General features: G+C 32.4%; 1 protein-coding gene across 3 annotated transcripts in view; it reads right to left on the minus strand.

Moving 5' to 3' along the window:
- Nucleotides 1–1746: 1746 nt before the first annotated feature.
- The window catches only part of LOC145664238 (N-acetylated-alpha-linked acidic dipeptidase 2-like), a 149884-nt gene continuing 126824 nt past the window's right edge, over nucleotides 1747–24806 (minus strand). For all 3 annotated transcript variants that reach the window (XM_081730721.1, XM_081730720.1, XM_081730719.1), the window contains exons 12-16: nucleotides 22830–22920; nucleotides 18443–18689; nucleotides 12802–12883; nucleotides 8376–8468; nucleotides 1747–2073 (exon numbers count right to left, since the gene is read on the minus strand). In XM_081730721.1, the coding sequence (XP_081586847.1) occupies nucleotides 1875–2073; nucleotides 8376–8468; nucleotides 12802–12883; nucleotides 18443–18689; nucleotides 22830–22920 (712 nt within the window). In that variant the 3' untranslated portion in view covers nucleotides 1747–1874. The remainder of the gene's footprint in view (nucleotides 2074–8375; nucleotides 8469–12801; nucleotides 12884–18442; nucleotides 18690–22829; nucleotides 22921–24806) is intronic.

Raw genomic sequence — 24806 nt, forward strand, 5'->3', positions numbered from 1 at the left:
GACATCACAAAGATATGTTCATGCACAAAAAATTAGGTGCCATGGACAACGGAAGTCCCTGGGGCCCATTAACCCTGTTAGTATAAAAAAAATTGTAGACGCGCAGTGAAATAGCTATTGCATCAACACTGTTCATTGGAAAGTCAGGGTTTATAGTTCATTCTCTTCAGCATGAAACAAGCTTTCCAGAGGTGCTATGTATTGGGGCCCATAACGTACTTTAATAAGGAAAATTGGGAGAATGTCGGGAAAATTCCCTCCAGAAATCCCTACCATCAACTTTGGATCCCTCTGGAGTGGCCACGGATAAAAGCACACAATACAAATGTATCTCAAAAAATAGTTTAGGGGATAAGAAATGTGTATACTAAATTTTGTATTGCTAGACGAAATAGATATGAGGGAAAAGTTTGTATACCAATACACGCTTTTCCCCTCATACCTATTTAGTCTAGCAATACAAAATTTAGTATACACATTTCTTATCCCCTAAACTATTTTTTGAGATACATTTGTATTGTGTGCTTTTATCCGTGGCCACTCCAGAGGGATCCAAAGTTGATGGTAGGGATTTCTGGAGGGAATTTTCCCGACATTCTCCCAATTTTCCCTATTAAAGTACGTTATGGGCCCCAATACATAGCACCTCTGGAAAGCTTGTTTCATGCTGAAGAGAATGAACTATAAACCCTGACTTTCCAATGAACAGTGTTGATGCAATGGCTATTTTACTGAGAATCTATGTTTTTCTTTATACTAACAAGGTTAATGGGCCCTAGGGACTTACTCCGTTGTCCATAGCACCTAATTTTTTTGTGCATGAACACACCTTTGTTATGTTTATCGAATGGACTAGGTTTGATTCGGATGTCCGGATGACAGTTTCAAGTCCGTTTCTTGTTAGCAACAGAATAAGTAAAATCCCTTCGGTTCATGTTATGTTGGTTACTGGCCGATATTGGGACAACTTCGGTAATAGAAAATTCCCCTAGTTCTCGTGGAGATTAAATAATAATACATATTTAGCTTAAGGTATAAATTCTTGAAATTCTTTTAAATTGTTAAGATATAGTAGTAAATAATAATGCTTGTGTTAGTACTTTTTTTATTCATTTAAGTTTTTTTATTAAAAAAATACTTTCGGTAAAATGTATACAAGTGAACACAAAACACACGACTATTGTAACTTTTGATAGTTCTACATTTCTTTGAAAATTATAACCGGAAATAACAGTACAGGGAATAACCCATGCTTAACCCATCCATTCAATGTAACAAAATTAAAATAGTTTCATGAAAGAATTAAAATAAATACTACAGCGAAAATGGTAAGAAAGAAATTATTATTGCTATAAAAGTTGGAATTGAATCCATCTACATCTTTTCATATGGATGGATGTAACATTAAAAAATACTTCGTTATAAATGCAACAAAGGTTTAATTTTCATTAGGAAACTATTAAGAAATACTCATTATGCTTAAAAGTGTTCGCAGCCCTCCAATAAAAGTTATTATTATTCTTTCTAAAACAATGTTGAGTATACAGCATTTTATTGTATTGTCCTACATATTTTTCTAGAATGCCAAAATATTGAAGATTTAGTTCTTTTAAGTTTCTATGATGGCTGGAAATTAGAAGATATTTCTGTAGTACGTAATCATTTTTTATGTAATTCATGCAATATAAAAGTCGTAAATAGGCTGGTAATTTCTGAAACTTCTCGTAATTTACTTTTTTTTAAAAAAAAAAAATCACTACCGACAACACAGTTATACAAAGTATACACAAAAGATACGAACCTAAAATAAACTTCAAGATATCATTAAAAAATATTAGCTTCGTGTGAATAGTTCGACTTTCTATTATGAACTATTAAAATACATCTTCAGTTAAAATCGCCGCCGCACTTCTTGTGTAGAAAATAACTTCTGCCAAGTGACTCTTCACTTGTTCCCATCGCGCAGCCTGCTGGGATGGAGGCAGTGATTCGATTCCTGCAAGAAGATCTCCTAGACCGGGAAATGCTTCACCAGCATACGCGTCACTTGCACTTGGAGCGAATACTATGTGGCTGAAATAAAATAAAGTTATAACCATTATTAAAATTACATGTTCTGCTGCAAGCACTACAAAGTGCAGATGTCCTCTATACTAATATATGTTCTTTATCATTAACATTCGATTGAGTGTTAATACTTACTTCCGATGTATTAAAATAACTTATTAGGCTAGTAGTACGGAGAATTATCCTTTAAGTTAGTATTTCATTAAGCACATCGTGACCCTGAAGGAGAAAAGGCAAAACTATATTTCCGTTTCTCACCACTTCAGGTGATAAAAGATTACCATCCGTTTGCATCATCCATCCATTCGTTAAATTTTCCTTCTTAAGATTTATAATAATGCATTAATTATGCTTTGTTTGCTCGGATAGAACATTATATTGGATGTATGTATTATTAAAAGTGAGTCTGTACAAAAGTCAGTAATTAATTACCAAACAAGTAATAATTGATTATGCATTTTTATTGCTTGTTTTTCTCTGCAAATCAATTGCCGAAAATAATAAGACAAAAGTATGTAACTTTTTACACATTTCTCTTTGTCATGAAATAATATTTTATGCTAGTATCTTAACTATATATAAAACTACATGAGCTGACAAATTATTGAGCACTTCCTGTAGGGCTACAATTATGAAATTCGATATGATCGTATCTTTCCGGAAATAACCCACAGAAAAATTACCAAAAATGAATATTTTTTAATTTTTAGGGAGTCTAAAGAGGGGATGAAAAATTTTCCTTGTTATTTAAATGGGCCCTTTTCTGGACCTATAATCTCATGTTTTAGGTACTTAGAATTGGAATAAAAACTTGAAATTCGGTATGCTTGTACGTATTTGTTAGCGTTTTCTAAGTGAATCATCACAAATAAAAATTTCCAACTGTAGAGTGGTTTTATGGGGAACTGAAAAATCTTTCCCATGTTATTTATATGGGACGTCTTCTACACCGTAAAATGTGTAGGCACTTTCGGCAGGATCAGAATGATGAAATTTGGCATGATTGTAACCTTTCAGGACTAACCGACAGGAAAATTGCCAAAAGTGAATATTTTTAATTTTTTAGGGGTCTAAAGGGGTATGAAGAAATTCCCATGCTATTTAAATGGGCGTTTTCTTAGGATACAAAATCTTATCTTTTAGATAGTTGAAATAGGAAAAGAAACAATAAAATTTTGGGTTCAAGATGTGCGAGGCCGTAGGCTGAGCAAAGACAGTGTGTAAGAGCGAAGCCCCGGATGGGCAGATTCAGGAAATATAAAGGGCAATTTCACGAAATTCACTGTTGATGCAAAGGCCAATAGATAAGAAATGCGAGGCCGTAGGTCGAGCAGACTCGGGGGCCTGGTGGCAGAGCCCCCAGCTAGCCAAAGGCTAGTCTTAATATATATTTAATTGTAATTAGTTAAAGATAGAAATATGCGTTATGAGTACTGCTGAAATCCATGCAAGAAAAAAATTCAATTTTATGTGTAGTTTTTGTATGTATATATATATATGTCACAAAGGTTATACATAATTTATCATTTGATTGGTATCTATTTCTGATGAAGACATGAATTTCACAATAATCAGGAAATTGTAGCGCAATACCCCAGTTTATAAAATAAGCGACAGATCATCATCAGACCTATTTTCTTAATAAACCCTTTCAAATGGATTCAGAAATATTAAATTTGACATATAAGAGTCCGTGACAGGAGGCTCACGATAGTTTTGTAAAAAAAAAAAAATTGACGCCAATATCTTCTAAATATTCCAAGAAAGGGGAAAGAGAGATAGTCAAGTTTGCAATTATATGTACAAATTAGAAGTACAAAAACATCAGATATGAATTTATTGTTTACAGTTATGAGCAATAGGCAATATTTTTAAAACTTGACTTATTGGAAATAGATATGTTTCGTGATCAGATACCAACAAAAATACGTTTTAAAAATCCTCAGTACATATATATTTAGAAAAAAATTAACTCTGTATCAAATTTCCTTTTTTTTACCTGAACGTTGCTCGTTCTAGCTTTGGAACTAAGCTTAACTTAAATACAACATATAAAATCTGACAAAGACAAATACTTCTTATTACTAATCTGTGTTACAACTTCGGCAATTGTCAGACACATTATGAAATTATAATTTAAAACTATAACTTATATACCGGGAGTATCATAAGTTTGGGGAGGTAGCTCAACTTCGTTATGAGTAGAGCATCCCACATTATGCTTTATTTTTTGTTTAATTATGCATTATTTTTTCCAAATTATGCTTTATTGTTAATTTCAATCATTGTTTTACATTAATCGTATATAACGTACAATATTTAATATATATTAAATGTTCTAAGTATCTTGATCTATTTATTAATATTTTATGCAACCAGTTTCTTTTATATTTAATGAACTTTCTACTTAATACACTGTAAAGAGAGATGGTTTACTCGAGTCAATTTTTTTTATCACTTGTGTGCGCCTTAAAAGGTGCACATATACAGAAAGGGAAAGTAAAAGATGCCACCAAAAAGTACAGAAAGTGCTCAAGTTCAAGAGGTACACATAACAATATAGTGTGGAGTTCTTCTATACTATTCATTGTTGACGGAAAATGTTCTTCCTCTTTTTCTTTTCTCTTTTCTGCACATCAAAGGATTACACCGAAAAGTTTCCAGAAGTAACAATAAGCTTTTCATTGTTGCATTGTTATATTCACAATGATTTTGCAATGTAAATATTAGTTTTAAAAAATATTAATACAGTATGTTAAACTTGCGGTTAAACAGAATTTTCCAAGAACTGTGCTATATCTATTTTAAATTATGCTTTATTTTCTGAAATTATGCTTTATTATGCTTTTAAAATTAGTTTCTTCTGGACCCTTAGACAACCACAACCATGTTGAAGGTACCAACCATATGTGTAAATTGCTGTTATGCTTTTTATGCTCTTTGTGCTTTCGAGTTGCTCTACTTATGAGCAAAGATACGAAAAAGTGAAAAAAGCTTTTCAATCTAATTATTCCAATCGCACCAGCCGTTCGGGCTTCACACTGATAAGGCGTCCAATGTTAAAAGAGAAAGGAACGTTTCCAATCCAGTAGGCTGTTCGAATGGAATGCAAGAGCAGTGCTGGATTTACGTAGAAGCTAAACAAGCTAAAACTTAGGATCCCACTCGCTTGGAAGTCCAAAAGATTACAGAAAAAAATTGGATGTACATTTCTAAAATATAAGATTAAAAACGAGTACAGTAAAGCTTATACATAAAGCTTGTGTAGGTTTCTACAATATAAGTAATGGACTACTACTGCTGGCCTGGTCCCAAAAATATCATTAGATTGCTTATTTATGCATGTAGGTTGCCTACACTCTTCATGGGCTGGTTGCATGGAAACATATTGCATGCAGCTGTAGACTGTAGTGAAGACAATTTCTCTTTGACACAAGGCAGTTGGACGTGTAAAGGGTCCCATTCTCTTCTATAGCTTAGGGCCTCATGAAATCGAAATCCAGCTCTGCGTTAGGGGCATGCAAAAATGACACTGAGGACGTGTACATTGTTGTGTAAGGGAACCTAGAATACACCCAAATCAATTTCCTAACAATGCTGTATTGTTGGTATGGTGAGGGTTCAGGATAACAGCCTGCTGAATTAGGCAAAGGTTTTTCATTTGCAATCGAACGCCTTATCAGTGTGAAGCCCAAACGGCTGGTGCGATTAGAATATTCCACTATTTTAGATTGAAAACCACCTATTTGAACAATTTTCCTACTTTTCACTTTTTTCTTTACTCATAAGGGAGTTGACCTATGGATCCGAACATTTGATATACCCCTGTATTTCAGCAATGAGTCAGTTTATTTATTTATTTATTCATAGTAAATTATCTCCTGTAGAGTTGTCTCAAAGATTATATATATAGAGTTTCGGAATATATTAACAGGCAAAATATTTCCAGTTAAAAAATAAATAAATAAAATAATTGCTGAAAAAAGTCAGAGGAATAACACAAGAACCTTCCTAAGAACTACTACTGTTGTTAATTTTTATGAATATTAATTGAATGAAAATCTTAATTACGTTGACAATATAAAGTTGTACAAAGGTATTGAATATTACAATGAAGTCAGTCTGCACCCCCGCACAAATGTTGTAGTGAACTGCATTAATAAAATGTCAATGAAAAAAAATCATACTCTACAAAAGAAAAAAAGAATTGAAAATGTATTTGATGGCTAGTGACAGTCTATAAAAAAAAAAAATCGTCACATTTGATGAAAAAGAAAAGTTTATTTGATGGGCATGTTAAAGTATGTATAGAGAAGGGCAGTTTATTTTTCACTGATGTCAGAATTTAAAGAATATTGATCCTTGTATTTCTTTGCAAAAAGTTTCTAGTTAGACCAAATTAAAGTATATGTCTAGTATGCAACTTGTAGTTTATTGTTACATGTCAGACCAAATATAATGATGCATAATGAATGGGACTGAAAATGACTTATTTTAATACTTCAGTAGGCGAACATATATAAATAAAGCCAATGAATATATATCACCTTCGTTATCAGCTCCCATGTTAAGCCTACATGTGTGTTTTGCAAAATACTATTACCAAATATTATAATAACTGGTATCTTGATTATATCAGTTATTATTATTTAATAATTTATGCTAATGTTCTACTTCACTCGTTATCATATAAATTTATTTAGAAAGTATATCTACAAATAACCTGCTATCGACTCGTGAGAGAAATTACTCTGGTTAAAAAAATAAAAACAAAACTTAAAACTAAGAAAAGAAAATTTTCTTAATATACTAACTGTTGTATACGTAAATTAACATATTCGATAGCCTTTATTTCCCTAGTTTCAAACGATAAAACTAAGTTTTATCAATATGACTTCTCTCACGATCCACATCTGCTTGCTAGACTAATTTAAACATTTCTTCATATACAACTTCAAACATTGCCTGTCTTTTGGGCACGTTTGCTTTCTTATCACTTTTGGCCAATTACACATGATCGTTTTTCTTAACAGAATACAAATGAGATTCATCAAATAATGTTTTGAAGCCAAACACGAATTTACTGGACCACGGAAAATGTTTAAATTTTCACTATTAAAAACTGTATTTATCTTGTGATCACAAGCTGGTAGGAAACTACGAAAATAAATATTGCTCGCCACACATTTAATTGAAACCTTCTATCAAAACTTCCTTATATTAGAAAAGGACTAGGAATGGACTAGTTTTATTGTTTGACACCAAGGAAATAAAGGTTATCTAATTTATTAATTTAAGTATACAACAATTGGTACATTAAGAAAATTTTCTTTTATAGTTTCAAGCAAAAAACTTTTTTTTTTCTTTTTTTTTTTTTTTTTTTTTACCGGTGTAACTTCTCTCACGAGCTTCTAGGAAGCTATTTGTGAATGTACTTTCTACGTAAATTTATATAGTAATGAATGAAGAAGAATAATGTTCTATATATGATAAAGGTATCACTTGTTATAATAATATTTGGCAATGGTACTTTTAAAAACACGCATGTAAGCTTAAAATGGGAAGTAGTAACCAAAGTGATAGTTTCATTGACTTCACTTATACACATTCGCCTACTAGAATATTAAAATAGGTAATTTTCAGTCTCATTCTTATAAATTATATTTGGTCTGGCATTTAAGAATGTGTAATAGGTCTATTTTAGGAGACGTGCTAAAAATTAACAGAAAAATACGAAAGAAAATTATTAAGCTTCATGTACGTTAGTACACATAGTAGTAGTATATGTACTAAACAATAAAGTTAAAATTTTAAGCTTTCATTACGCCTAAACTACAAGTACAAAGGCAAACATGTTTTATATGTGTATACTTTGTCCCATAAAATACTTAACTTGATGGAATGCTGCACCTGGCTGATTATTATTTCCAGTACTTGTTGCTATTGTGAAGTTCTATTTTGAAAAAAGTATTTATAAATTGTAAGATTTCGCTCTATTTCAACACGATGGTATTCTATATTCAAGAGTAGTGTATGATACCGATAAATACAAATAATGATTTCCCAAGAATAGATTTTGTACAAAAAAATAAATAAATAAATAAATAAATAAAAATAAATAAATCATAGCAATTACAGAAAAATCATTAAAAACTCAATATTATAACTATTCTCTTTCAAATGTCGCTTATTATAAGCAGGAGAGCAATTGGAAATGTTGCCCCACACACGAAAAAGGGCAATTAAGTTGCTGTGATTTTATTGATCAATACCCATTCTAGCAAATACTACGGAAAAACAATACTTACTTGTATTCTGGTCTTCCAGGAAGACCCCATGGTATAATGAAAGCTCTGTCAAGGGCCAATAATTTATCGTTCACTTGTCTAACTGCCAAAACGCTGTAACAAAATTTTTTATTTAGTTCATAGAAAATAAGGATTTTTTTTAATTTTATTTTTTTATAAACAGGATTAGCCTTCTGAGACCTGCGTACATATAGTCAGTAATAGAGGATAAGTGTTTTACACACTCTTAAAAATAATTGCACTATTGTGTTATTTCCTTAATTTTTTCAACTATATTGTTATTGCAAAGTGTAAAATAACTGTTAGTTGTTTTATACATTCAATAACAGACGAAGATGCCATGTAGTACAAATTTGAGGGAAAGTCGATCGCCCCTCTCAAATGTCAAATTATTAAGTCTTTTCACAACAGTGGAAATTTAGGAACAAGATCTCCTACTACAAAATACTAAGCTTTAAATGTGCAACAACATAGAATTAAGAAATATAAAACAATTTTAGAAATACTGATAAATCGATATTCTAAAATATAATCCATTACAAGATAAAATAAAGCTATATTTTACAATATCTTATAATGCTAGTATTTTATGTTTACATATTTTCATCCTTACCCATAATTAGTTAAACTATAAATACTGCACATACTTTCTTCTGTATTCAGAATTTTAAATTTCATATTTAGAGTTTTAGAGTACAATTAACAAAAAAATAAAAAGAAGAGAGAGAGAGAGAGAGAGAAAGTAAGAAAAAGGAAAACCAAGCTATCGAATATCAAAACTTACTCTAATAACGATAACAACCTAAGTTCCCTATCAAACTTAGCTGACAATTTTTCATTTTTTCATAGTTGTCTTTTTTATATGAAAAGTAAAGAAAAAAAAAAGGATATCTACAAGATGCTCTAGACTATGATACATATACATTCTGTATCGCTAATTATTTTTATATAACATTATATCGTTTATCTTGATAGACCCTTGTAACTTTTAAATTAACAAACATTGACGTTCTGTGATACTACCAAGTTAACAGTGTTACCAACCAGACTACGTCAGGTTATTACATATTTCAAATCTATAGATTTTAAACTAAAACTTGCAATATCACATTTGTGATTCAGTGTTGCAAACTGAGAACGCTACAGTATCAAAAACATCCACATTTTGTGTGACCTCAACAGAAGTAATAACGCAAATAAGACGGACGGAGCAATGTACATCGAAAATACATTAGTGTCTAGTACTATGATCATGATACAGTGGATTTCGAATGAGTGCGAACAAAGTTACAAGGGATTGAAAACCTGATTTTTTTTTTTTTTTTTTTTTTCAAAATCCTTTATTTTGAAAAAACTGCTTAGATAATACTTCATCCAATTGCTTAGATGGTTTTCAATAAATATAAAGTTCATAATGCCGTTTACAGAATTTTATATCACGAGAATGGTTTGAGGCATCCAAGTTTGCAACTGATTAAAATTATGTTATTTCGAGAACTTGCTGTAACCACACACACCAAAAATTATTGATGCAATGTTACAGAAGCAAAATAAAAAGTTCTCACACATATGCTGTTCTAGGCAATACATCAAACTTTACCAATTTTTTTGTATCTCCGGAATGGTTTGAGGTATCAAATTGCTGTAAACGGCATTATAATTTTTATGTCGACTGAAAACCATCTACGTATTTGAATGAGATATTTATTTCAACACGTTATAGAATAAAAAAAATCCTTTAAAAAAGTTAAATTTGTTCTACTTGTTCGAAATACGTCATATGATCACCGTAGTATTCGACACTAAGCTACTTTGGATGTGCATTACCTCGTCCGTCTCGCTTGCGTCATTACTGCTATAGAACCCTCCCAAATTTAGTTGTTTTTCGATGTTTGTGATACTGTAGCATTCTTAGTTTGCAACATTGCATAATAAGTGTGGTATTGTAAGTTTTCATTTGATATATAAATTTGAAATATGTAATAATCTGATATATATGTGGTATTGTAAGTTAGATATATATTTTTTTTGTTTTTGTTTTTTGAAACAGCACTATGTTGGGTGGCCAGCACCTTAGCGTGATAATATCACAGAATGTCAATATCTTCTTGCCGATATTTATATGATACGATATTTCAGCGTCATGTATCTATTAGTTTAAAAGTTAAAAGAGCGTATCAAGATAAATGATCCACCCTGTATAAAACAAGATGCCTATCAGAGTTTCAAAGCTGCCAAATTTTAGGTACGCGGTTAGTTAACACAAGTGTATCTAACACAGTCAGTGTGTTAGATATTTCACAAGGAGCACTGTCCAAGGTTATGACCGCCTACATAATCATGATAAAACAACATCAGTGAAGAGAAATAGTGGACGAAAGAGAAGCTTCAGTAAACATAATCGTCGAGCACTGAAAAAAATTACCATGGACCTTAGAGCGAATGCGGCAAAAATGACGTGGAAGTCAATCAGCACTTGCAACAGCCTATTGAGACAACAATAGTTAGACACGAATTGCATAACCTGAACATTCGCGGTCGGTTTGTGATTTCTGTTGAAGGTAGTCAAAAATATTGACCCAATGTTAGCTCAGTTTATGTATGCTAATGCTAGTTATTGGCAGGTGGCGGAACTGTGTAAGACATTGTCTGGTGCGTATTGAGCTTCTGCTGTGAAGTATATACGTACAGGGTGGCCCAAAAGTAGGTATACAGTTCCGTACTGATCAGCTCATTGCATTTTATATAATTTTTTATTGTTATCCACCAGGTAGAATGAGTTTCTGTATTATTTGTTCTTAGTGTCCTTTTACTTATAGCTTAAGCTCGGAGCAGCCGAAGCAAATAAACTCACAAACTAGAATGTATACTTGATCGGTGCAGGGGTGTATACCTACTTTTGGGCCACCCTGTATATTATATATATATATGACATCGAGTAATACATTGTCGGTGTGCTCAAGGGAAAAGTATTGTTATAATGTTTATATTCCTCTCATGTTTGTAGTTCACTCATATATGTGTGTTAAAATATATTTATACTCTCCTACTCTCACATAAAACATTCTGCATTACATTCAAACTCTGTTAAATCATTCGTAATTATATAAAGTTCGACAATGCAGAATCGCTTTCAGGACTTCTAACTATAACTACTTACAGATTTCTGTAATTCCTAAATTTCCTTTAAGCTTGTAAGCTTTCGACTCTCCCCTGGGGTCTTGGTCATGAAGATTAAAAATAGGAAGAAAAATAGAAACACCAAGGAACTGTGTTGTACGGAAATACGTTGTCAAATACGTCCGCGACCAACGAATGAAGATTATTTAAACTAAAATATGGTGGAGTCAATTTGTGCGCCTTTCTTGTGCCTTGCTGGAAGAATGCCAAGTCATGTTATTTTTATTGTCATGCCAATGACAAGAAAATTTTGATTACCGCCTCCCATTCGTCTCTCAACCATCCCTTGTCTAAATTTAATTTTGGTTTTTCTAAATGAACAAACAAATTTTCAAAAACCAGTCTCTCTACTTCACTTCTAGCTCCAAATAAATTTTTTGAATCTTCTATCCTGTGTTGCGTTTCTTTTAAATGCTTCGATGTAGTGTATATATGATTACATTACTACAGATTACTGCCAACAAATACAGTGCGAACGAAATGGTACTAAGAACAACCAAAGTGGTTCGTCGCTGATTGCTAACGCTGATATGATCTGATGAATCCTCTTTTACCTTATTTCTAATGATAGGTCGTGTTCATGTATGCCGGCCGCTCAAAAAAGCATATACTCATGCTGTGTTTTCCCTATTATAAAACATGGCCGCGGTTCTGTGATACTGTAAGCCTTAATTTCACGTTATTCCGTGGTTCCTGGACTACAGTCACCGATTAAATTACTTCCAGTTTTTATGTGAAGATTTTTGATGAGCACGTGTATTTTATGATCCAGATGTTTCCCGCCATTACACAATTTTTCAGTATGACAATTCATACTACTGGAGCTGTTCAGGAACGATTTCATGAACATTGGAATGAACTACAACGTCTTCCATGGTCCGTCCAATTCCTAGACCTCAGTACTATTAAACGCATGTGGCCATTTCTGGAGCTCAGATTTCAGGGTAGATATCCTTGCTTACGGAACTGAGTGCTGCACTACATGAGGAATGATGCAATATTTTTCCGTAAACCGTTCATGACATACTTCTATTCCATAACAAATCAGAGCTGCTCTGCAGGTTAATGATATTCCGACGCTGTATTAATCAGGTAAGTTTCATTTTCTACAGATGTCTTCATTGGTTTGATAATCATATATGTAAAAAGAAAACGTCACTAAATCTGTGTTTTAACAGTTGATTTACACTTTCGATTTGCAACCTAAAGAAGAATTTAATGAATTACAATATATTATAAAACTTACTTGTCTTCACTGATGCTTGCAATGGATTTGTAAAAGTTATCAGTTGCACTCTGAAAAACTTCAACAGCTGCGGCAAATCCATCTGAAATAGCAAAATTACTTCATTAGCAAATCACTCAAACAAGAAATATATTAAACTACTACTTTAACTGCAGAAAAGGTGTAGTGTAGTGGCAAAGGAGATTAGCGCAACACAAAATAGTAAAAATCCAGCTTAAATGACAAAAGTTTTGATGTAGTGAAGAAGAAAATTATTTATTAATCATTCTGTAGACCAATATCCTGTACACAACGATATATATAGAACTCGTCAATAGTTTTAATAGATTTATTTATCTTCGAACTTCAACAGGGATAAATCCCTAAATATAGGAGTCTTACATCAATTAAAATTCATTATTCCATGTTATACAGAAAACAAAAAATAATAAAAGTTAAAAGAAGAAAACATACAATCAAACCAAAGAAAAAATTCACGGAAAAGTATGGCCAATCAATCATTACAACATTTTCAACGTATTCATTTTACCCCAACTGCAATTATAACAACATGACCGATGTTTTCATTTTGTATATATATTCTTTAATATTTTTACAAACTTTGCTAGCTTAATACTGAAATCTAATTCTTCATGCTTACCAGCTAATTTATTATACGTCTTGCACATTCTATATAACAATGACTTTTGTAAAGAAACAGCTCCGGGTATATTATTTAATAATAAATCTCTTGGTCTCAAATTGCATTGTCTAACATTAAAGCTTTTTTTTTTTTTTTTTTTTTTTTTTTTTTTTTTTTTTAAATCACTGTTATCCATTATTTCATTTATTGACTTATATAAAAATATCTGATCCACAATTTCACGTCTATCAGTCAGTGATATACAATTAAACTCTCTTCATAATTTTACATATGGAATTCTTTTATTTAAAGCCCATTCATGATATCTCTTGTAATAGAGATATCGTGAAAACTTCTTTTGAATATTTTCTAATTGCTTTTGTTGGGGTTTGAAATTTGGTGATCAAATTATCGATGCATATTCCAATTTACTTCTTACTAAATTATTAAACAATAATTTTATAGAATATGTATCCATTAAGCTTTGCGTGTTTCTGATTACAAAACCCAGTGTATTATATGCCTCTGCTATTATATTATCTATGTGCTTCCTAAACGACATATTGTGTGTAAATACAACGCCTAAGTCTTTACTTTCATACTATATTAGTAATTTTGAGATAACCAAAAAATATTTATCAATGCTAGTACATTTACAATTCATACATAATAACATTTGTTTTGATTTAATTTTAACGAGTTTTCTACACTCCATTGAAATACAGAATCTACATCCATTTGTTAGTACGATAGTTAAAACAGGTATTTATTTGTTCTAACATCTTAAATGAAAGATGAATTCTGAAGAAACTCATAAGATAAAATTATTCTTACAGGACATAATAATAATAATAATTATAATGGAATTACTCTTTCAATTACTACACACATTTTATATATATTCTTAAAGTTACTAGCTCTTATTTTTGTAACAAGTGATTTAGTCATTCTTCAAATTTACTCAATGAGCTTTTAAATATTCATAGTCAGTATAGAATGTGTTATTTAATAGTTTGAGCACTAAGCTGACCAGAGAACTCTTTCTCCGATTGTTTTTGATATACTCAGCAGATTCATTATGCAATTTTGCACCCACACGTGTATGTAATTTTTCATATACAGATGCTCGATGAGAAACTATAAGTGAATTATGTTTTCTACGTGTAGAATAATTACAAGTATCGTCATCTCTTTTAATATTGCCGATACTTGTATTGCCATCTCTTTTAATTTAATATTACCCATGTAATTTTAACTAGTTCAAATATGTACAACTATCATCATATTCAATGATGCAAATAATTTCTTTGAGTTAGTTTTGGTTAATTTTATAATTGTTCTAATCATACGTTTGTTTGGATACATTCTAAGGTTGTGACGAATATTTCCAAAAAGTAACTCCGTATTTAATATGAAAATAGAATATATGAGGTAGTACTAAACATAATAAATTAAGAATTTGGAGCAGAGTTCGTATTATGAGGATTTTTTAAAATTTAACTACGTGTTTCTTCCATGAAAATTTAATATTCCATAAATACCAAAATTTCACTGTGTTAGTAAATTTACGCACTATTTTATTCATTGCGATAAGTGGTGGTAGATGCACTTGGCTTTATCTCTAAGTTTAACTTGCTTGCAAAAGCTATTTGTAAGGACGATTAAACATAATATACTTCCGCAGACAACGTGAATTGTCACAATTCAATAATATGTGAATTGTTTGATCTGTTGGACTTACGTTTAGCGTCCTTTTGAGAAATGTGGCTACATGAGACGTGGCCTTACAACTTAACATGGAATCGGAATCACATGAGTTCCCATTGGGAATCGAACTAGCGTCTCTCATACAGAAGACGCGTACGTTAACCATATAGCCACAAGAGAACTCAATACGTGAATTGTCACACACAAGCACCTTTTTTTTTTTTTTTTTTTTTTTTTTGCAGACTCAATATTTTGTTTCCTAAGAGGAAACAGTATCAGTAAAGTATGCTACAGTAGAGTGAAATTCAGATAGAACACTTGCAGATTGCAACTGTGAGCTAAGTTATAGGCTTCAGCCAAGCATGGAAACTGTAGGAAAACAAAGCAGAGGACAGAAACAAAGAATGTTATGTTTGATGTTGTTAAGAACCTACATCACTAAATTACTGGTATAAAATATTCTATAAATAGATCACTAATTCTCAATATATTCCTGCTTTTGAAATGATCAGAGAACAGTTCTAATTGTTTTTCGAATAGATGTTCCGAACATCACTCACAACTGAATAGATTCTTTAGCTATGATTAGAAAGTTAATTTCGGAATAAGGATAAGTTTATTTCTTTGGTTTTTAATTATTATTATTATTTAATCTTATATTTTTATGTATTATTTGTATCTTTTCAAATTATGTTTTCTCGCCTATCAAATACAAATGGTGTTTAAGATTTCTTACCTTAGAAATTATTTTTGTTGTTTCAGTTAATTTATATGAAAAATAACTACGATTAACTGTCTCCGAAAGTTTGTGTCTACTAGAGCATTCAACGATCATGTTCTTAAAGCTAAAAAGTTATAAATCTGCTACGGCTGCAATATTTGATGATTTATATAAATTACCTTGCATGGCAATCGGGACAAAAATCCAATAGCAGAAGCTGTTTTTAAATGCATAACTTAGGGATCATCCTACACAGTTAAAAGTATATATTTAAGAATTTAATTTGAAAATATAAGTTCCGTAAGTTCTATGGTATTACTGTAAAGATATTCTGTGAATTTGTTGGAACAGCCTCAGTAGAGATATCTTTATTTTACTCTCATAGCTTCCAACAAATCTGCAGCTGTGAAGCCAAGCGAACATACGAAGTAGTTGCACAATAAAAATGTTCCCTTAAAAACATTCATCAACATTTTAAATATTCGAATTTAGCAACACTTAATCTGCGAAATCCTACTTCATACCTGAAGAATCCCTCTTTGGGATCCACAGTGGCTCAGTGCCATATCGCTCACCTCTGATGCGTGGGGTTCTTGTTACAATCCCACCCAGTGCCAAGTGGACTTTGTAGTGGACAAACACCATGTGCATGGGTTTTCTCGGGAATTTTCCATTTCCTCTCACATTCTTCATTTCACTATTCTCATCAATTTCAACATCACCGTCTCGCTTAGCTTCAGTGCATAAACGTGGGATGTTAAACAAAAAAAAAAATCCTCTTTTCTCAAATGCCTCAGTAAGAGAACCTTTTAAGAAATGTAATTAATAATGTTATTGGAAGCATTCCGAATGACTATCGTTTGTTGTGTGTTGGTATAGATATATTCGGTCTCCCAGAATACCACAAAATATACTATATCACATAATGCCTTGAAAATTCGAAGTGAATAGCAGTGGAGAGTGCTAGCAAACATAACCAAGTTTTATGCTGTCTACTTTTTGTTTCATGGTATTCGATTTACAACATCGATTCAAATATAAAAGCCAGATAAACATAACCTAATAGTGAAACAATTCACTAAAGTTAATGAATCGAAATATAATTCATACATAAACGCATCAGATACCAAAGGACAGAGAAAATAAAACTAAAATCTACTTCTGATAATAACATATCCTTCTATATTAATAATTCCAAGTATATGCGGAAATTATAAAGTACCTAACTTGTTAACCGATTCAGAAAACACCTTTTCAATCAGTTACCAGAAGAATACCACTAGATCGTAAACACACTGAATTAAATTAAACCTGAATACAGTTGTAAGCAAGGAAGTGAAAGTAGTAGTTTAGTCTTTATTGTTAACTGTATCGAAGTTGTAAAGTTACTTGTTCATGTTCTCATTTATGAAGTCGAAAAATTTAAAAATAAGTATGATTTTAAAATTTCGCTCTTGAAAATAGATTGTGTAATTCTTGATCAACGTCATTAATATACAACATTGTAGCCGGTTTTTCTAGTTATGCAACATAGTTTCCAGTAACTGTATTGTATATGAAGATATTATTAACAGTTTCCAAAGTTGGGTAAATTGTCTTTATTTTCTTCAGACATGAAAACCGCTTTCTAATAAATCTCACAGAAACAACAAACTTATTCTTTGGGAGTGACCTCATTTTTTAAAACAACTATACCTAATTTTTATTCATCTTTACAATAAAAAGTTATTAGCTCTTTTGTTAAGCCTGAAGCTCACTTGCCACTGCTTTTAAATAAATAAAAAAAATACTTCAAAGTGAAAGTAAATGGATGTACTTTCAAAAAATCGTGTGCATATAATGCAAATCCACTGCAAATTCCACACGATGGGACTTACCTAAAAGCACTTATTCAGGAGATTAATATAACTTACCACTCAGCCGCTACGGTTCGATACATACCGACTTGAGACGACGAAATGGAGTGAGTGAAAACCTCTAATATTTTTGAGTGAAATACTTAATATCCCTATATTGAATATAAACTCTCAGTATGTACGGTCTTGAGAGTCACAGTAAGGCTTCAATATGAAAATAATAGTATCGCAATATTGCGTTCAGTCATATCATCTGCATAAGCCACATCTCTTCAGGAATTGCACTGATGATATATTAAGATATGGTGTCATTTTTGGTACATGTCGAAGCTCTCTAGAAATTAATATCTAAATTTGAATTGAGAATCGAGATTGCCTTTGCGATACTTAGCCTTTACAAATTTAGTAAATCCTATATATGACAAAGTTTTCTGATATTAGTTTCGGCACAATAGAAAGCGACAATTTCGTCTTCCAGTACTCGATATCTTTGACTACTTTTGTCGCCTCAAAAATAACCATAAGCCGACAAGACTAAACAATAATAAACTTATAAATCTGAAAAGCAAATTTAAAAAACATGATTTTCTCTGCCTCTAATTATGTTAGAATTAAAATTGATTTGAAGAGTTTTCACAAGATAGGGACATTTTTCAAAATTATTTTTGTATTTCTTTCTATTCACATGTAAGATATAATATTAGTTATGTTACTTCATAAATTCCATTAACTTACCTAATGAAATATTGTGTCTATTGAATAAAGGTCCTATTGTTGTGGTCATTCGACTCAAGCTCCTTTGCAGAAAATCCGCATAGTCTTTGGGTTGCAAAGGAAGAATAGTTGCTTCAGAGATCTGCAGCGCTACAAGTCCCCATAACTGTGCCATTGCTTTATGAAAGAAGAATCCTCGGTCCAAGAGATCGCTTACCAAATGGTAAGTCTCGTATAATGAGTGGTAAAGAGGGTAAGTGTCTGGTAACTAGAAAAAGAAAGATATACATTGACGTAGATTATACTTACTCTATAATTATACATGTTGGGGTTATTGCTAATAACTGGGCCAACATACTGCTCTACATTTAAATCAGTTTACAGTAAGTAATATCACCAAATGTAGATATTAATCAAAAGTAGTAGTTTAAATAGATGTGGAATGATTTTTCAAAAATAATTTCCCTTACTTAATGCAATGAGTTTTAAGACATAAATGTTTACTTCAGATAAAACAGCTGAGAAGAAGCTTCAAAAATAAAATTTCCTTTAGAAATGAACAATATAGAATTATATTAACTCTACAGTGGGAGTTTTGATAGAGTAGAAGGGAGGAATTGGGTGGAGAGGGTAATTGAGCGGAAAACTTTAAAAATTTATATTTTGAATTTCAGTATATTTTTATGGAATTTAATTACATCCAATTTTGGGTGGGTAGATGTTTATCAGAGAAAAAGCTTAGATGAATTTTGAGACTGATAATGACAAAAGAACCCAAAAACTGATTTGATTGAGAAATGACATTTGAAACCGAGTTTCAGGTTTGTGTGTGTTTGAGTCACAATAAGTCGCACATCTGTTAATGTTTTGATCCTGATTTTTTACTACTATTTAAAAACATCAAAAGGATGGTGCCGTGAAGAGCAGCAATCTTAGATCCTCACTGTAAGGCACTTAAAATTTTGTTAAAATTTGTACCTTCCAATTACCCCCCGGGGGTTATTGGATGTATGATGTGGGGGTAAATGAGTGGAATGCATTAAGTGAACATTTTTTGCTTAGAAATCATTTAAATGCTGTGCTATTTTTTTTTATTTTGTGGTGTACACTTTTTTGATAGTGCATTGTGCTTATTAAGCTATTTTATTCAATTAGGCCTTCCAGTGGCCGTTGCGTATGCCAATAGTGCTGATGCTGTAAATAGGACCTATTTATCAACCCAGAATTCCAACATATGTTTTATTGTAATAGCTTATAGTTATTTAGCGTTAGTCTTATTACCTTCTCCTATGTTTGTTTGAATATCAGGTCTATTCTCTTGATTTTTCTAATTTTCTTACGTTTTCGGCCAAAGTTTTGATCGCTTATATTTTATTTCGTATGTGACACAGTTTGGTTTAAGTTCACAGGACAATATACTATGCTATAAACAATAATTGGAAGGCTTGAAAAGGCATTCAAATATCTTTGAGATTTAGAAATAAGTTACTCCTTATTTTGCTTAAACAAAGGTATATCTTTTTCCTAGGCCACATAAAACTATTAGTTTTTAAGTGAAATAGAAGTTATATACATTAAATGAAAGCTTGAATTTTCTTCATTTACACTCAATCACCCCCGCGGGTTTATGTGCATTGGCAATGGTTTTAATCATTTTGCACCCAATTACCCCTAAGGAGTAATTGGGTGGAAATCAGACTAACAATAATAAAAATGTTACAGGATCAAAAATAAAGATGCCGAAAGCTACCGCACTAGGCGCAGAAGAACGTGCAACATACAATCAATTCTTAAAAACTAGGAAAACACCTATAACCTGTGAGGAAAAGAAGGTTGAAAAAAAAAAAAAAACATACCTCCCAATTGCCCTCTTCTACCCTACTTTTAAAAGTGTTAGCAGACATATTACAACTTGTATAAATAATAATACCATAATTTATTGTTGTTAAATTACTGTTTTAATTTATTTTAAATAAAACTATCAAACAAATCGTCACAGGAGTTTTTCAGAGTTGTGTTTTATTCACAATATGTATGAGATATTTGTCTCTGGAACTACTTTTATTGTAACTAATTGATGATTGGAAGGAATACATATTTAAAAATTTAAAACTTACCTAGTAGTTTGTACTGCACCAAAAAATGAATAAAGTTTCGCTGTTCAATTAGAAGTTGAATTGCACTTCTAATAACGTGCTCTTATCTTTTACATAGTTAAGCCTTGATATCGTATTCATTCTTGCATGATCTGGGTAGATCTGACAGTCTACCCAACTAGTATGTCCAACAAAGAGCGGAATGTTAATTTACTCTATGATTATACTCACAAGTTAATATATAGACTAACAGGTTTTTATTATACGGTGTACCTTAAAAACGTTTTCACAGTAACACTATTATGAGTATAATCACAGTAAGTAAAGCACTGAGAAAGTAGATGAAATTATGCATTCAAATTTAAGCATGAAATTTATAAACAGAATGCCGTTTGAATTCTAACCAATTCAAGTGCCTTTTTTGTAACAAAAACTTGTGATTTCTGAATTTAGTAAAAAAATTGTTGTAAAAGATATAATAAATTTGTGACTAAAGAAAATACGAATAATTCTAGTTTTTATTGAGAAAATTTTTTCATGGCATCCCAATTAATATCTAAATTACATTTCTCATGTTTATTCTTAATTCCTTTCTCCTATTACAAAAACACGAAACATATTCCTTTCAGTAAGCCGAAAAAATCGATGCAAAACTTTGATCTCCCTAATGTTGTGCTTGAAAGCGCATAAATGTCGAAACAGTTCAGACTTGGCAACATTTTATCCTTAGTATATCTTATGTCTTCTTTTATCTTGGAGCCACTGTTTGTTTTGGTATACCAATATATGAATATTTACATTCACATTTGACCGTATACACTTGTAGTACATCACTTAATGAAGTCCCACCAACGAAAAATTTTCTATCATTTGTAAGAGATTTTTTGATATTTTCTGGTGGTTTGAAGCACAGTTTTAGGAACAAGCAAATTGTATGTTTTTTTCAAGCAACTTTTGATGTTCTAAAAGTAGATATGGTAATAAAGGGAAAGGAGCCCATTTTTGTTCACCGCTTTCTTTCTCTTCTTATTCAATCTATTTTCACTTATGGTAGTGTTATTGTACAAATGCTTTTAAAGTGCACTGAATAATAATAATAATAATAATAATAATAATAATAATAATAATAATAATAATAATAATAATAATAATAATAATAATAATAATAATAATAATAATAATAATATTCTATGCTAGCTTATGAATGTGACCATAAACTACATCAACATTTCACTTTGTTGCAAACACTAACTGCATGTACTTGAGCCTATCTAGTTCGTCAAATTTACAAGAAGACTATAATATCAAGGATTAATTATGTAACGAAAAAGATGTAATTGTTGTGTAACATTGTTGGCCAGATTAAATTCAAGAAAGCTTTAAAATATATCACCGAGAATCTAACTTTTTACAATAATAATACTAGGTAAAGTCCATTTTAATCTCGTATTTTACCTACTAAAATTGTTCTGAGAAAGCACAAGGCAAACAATTGAAATTATTGCAATAAGTAATTTTCCATCATTCCTGCATCTGAACCAGTAAGTATCATATGTTCGTATTTTTGTTTTACGTAGACTAACCAAATTTTATATACAGAATTCTCATATTTTTGTAAATTTCCAGTTTATAGATTAAGTATAGTTAATCAGCTTGCCACTTCTATAGTATACCTACAAAGTTTATTTCCTTGTTCAGATCTTCAGGTGCTTCGGAAGAAATTATGGATCTCACCTTCTGATACTTTTAATACTTAGATTTATTTTGTATTTCATTTCTTTAAAAAAAAAATCCATCGCAAGGACAGTAAATATCGTACGCAACCTATATATCTGATCCGAATTTGAACGAAACTTAGTATGAATATTGACTGACTTGTTAATAAGCATGTAAAGTATTATCGTGTTCAGATCTTTGATTGCCGAGTTGTTGGCTATCAACATTTGGATTTGAACTTGTCAAATTTCCGCAAATAATAATAATAATACTAATAATAGTAATAAATTAATAATTAAAAATTTACATAATATTTTTCGTAGTATATTAGAGAGTATACTACCAAGACTGAATATGACATAACCACAGAACCACAGGATATGTAATCGTTGCTTTGCTTCACACTTAATTCTGTTTGAAGAATTTTTTTTTCTAAAATTAATTTCTTAATTTAAACTTCAACCAGTTCAAAACAAATATAAATATCATTTTTCTACACAACAGGACATATAGTTGTTTACATTTTTAATCTAACATAGACTCAACATTTATTAAGCTTTGAAAACTCATTGTATTTAATATAAAAATGATGTTACCTCTTTCGAAGTGTATACTAAATCCAGACTTGGAATACCAAGATTTTGTTGAAAAACTGTGTAATCACTGGCACTTCCAAGATTCGAAATTCTGAAAGTATGAATATATGAGTTGAACATGTGCAGACATAGAAGATATGATGATAAATAATGATAAAAAGATTTAATCTTTTCTTAAGGATGTATCTACATTTTTATCTAAGTGTATTATATTACGAACTGCATTACAATATACAGATGGTGATCAGAAAAATAGAAACACCTGAACGAAATTGCAACTTACCAGATTAATATGGTGTCGGGCCACCTTTCGCCTTCAGAACAGCCTTGATGCGACGTGGGATGGAGGCATAGAAGTTGTGAATGCTAGCAAGTGGAATTTTACACCATTCCTCGTGCAGGACATCGGCCAGTTCTGTGAGAGAGGATGGGGGGTGGAAATCGTCGCCGGAGTCGTATTTCCAAGACGGACCACAGATGTTCAATTATGTTGAGATCTGGGGATTGGGCGGGCCAGGGGAGGTGTTGAACTTCATCCCGATGTTCCTAAAACCACGCTGCAACAACGCCAGCTGTGTGAATGAGTGCATTATCATCCTGGAAGATGACGTCATTGTCCGGGAACAACATCCGGACCATAGCATGTAAGTGGTCTCCTAAAATTGCGGCATAATCGTTGGCAGTGATTCGTCCACTAAGTGTGACCACAGGACCCAATGAAAACCATGATATGGTGGCCCACAGCATCACCGAGCCGCCACCATGTTTCACAGTTGGGCGGAGACACTGCAGATCATAAGCTTCTTTGGGCGTTCTCCACACACAAACACGGCCCGTGGTTGGGAATAGGGTGAAGGATGACTCATCCGACCATATCACACGTTTCCAGTCCTCAACGGTCCAAGTTGCATGGTCGCGGCACCATTTGCGGCGTGCGAAAGCGTTATGGTCCCTGATGAGCGGTTTGGCTCGTGCAACACGACCCCGTAAGTTCATGTCATGTAATTCGCGGCGGACTGTGATTGTCGAAACAGGGTGGGGGAGGTGCTGATTGAGTTTCTCCGTCACTTGCTCCGCAGTGGCACGACGGTTCTGCGTGACAATGCGCTTTAATACCCGGCGTGACCTGTCACTCATGATTTTCTTCCGCCCACTGTTCCGCTTCCCCGATGTGGTTTTCCCGTGTGTTGTGTAGGCCGTCATCATCTTCGACACTGTCCCACGCGACACACCTAACACAGTAGCCACTGCCGTCACACTCACTCCACATAACCGCGCACCAACAATTTGCCCTCTTTGAAAATCTGAGAGGTCTTCCATTTTACACTAGCTCCGTCTGCTGCAGCCACTGGACACTGTTGTTCCACTGCGCCTGACGTAGTATGGAGACCGACCTAACACACCGCCACCAGCGGTCCGGCGCTGCGGGCGCCACGACACCACTGCCAACTCATACATCTGACGTGTTGCCAACTACAGGTGTTTCCATTTTTCTGATCACCATCTGTACATGTGGTAAATTATAGCGTTGTAGTAAAGTAAAAGTTTATATCCAATGTATAGTCATGTTGCAACAAACTTCATTTATTATAGACCAGCCGAAACGTCTCTTCTTCGAATTGGAAGAACGGAAAGTACTTGGTTAAAAGGTACTTGGTAAAGAAACAGGTTTACGGAAAGTACTTGAACCCTCCTCCCCGCCCGTTACGTATTACAATAAAAGTATAATGATAAAAGTCCATAATGTCACCCTCTTTCTACCCGAACTACTCACGCCGATAGGGGATAAATTTGGACTTAAACAGCATTGAGAGTGCTACTATTGATTTCAATAACCCCGAAAATTATGGATTATGCATACTATTATTGGTCATCTTCGATTATTTTTACATGTCTCCGCACACATTTTTCGCGTAAGTTATGACTCTCGCGCTCCCCCCTTAGAATATTCATTTCCATCAATTTAATATCATAAGA

This window comes from Thermobia domestica, chromosome 11, assembly GCF_964235325.1.
Source record: "Thermobia domestica chromosome 11, izTheDome1.hap1.1, whole genome shotgun sequence".
NCBI classification, from domain to species: Eukaryota; Metazoa; Arthropoda; class Insecta; order Zygentoma; family Lepismatidae; genus Thermobia; species Thermobia domestica.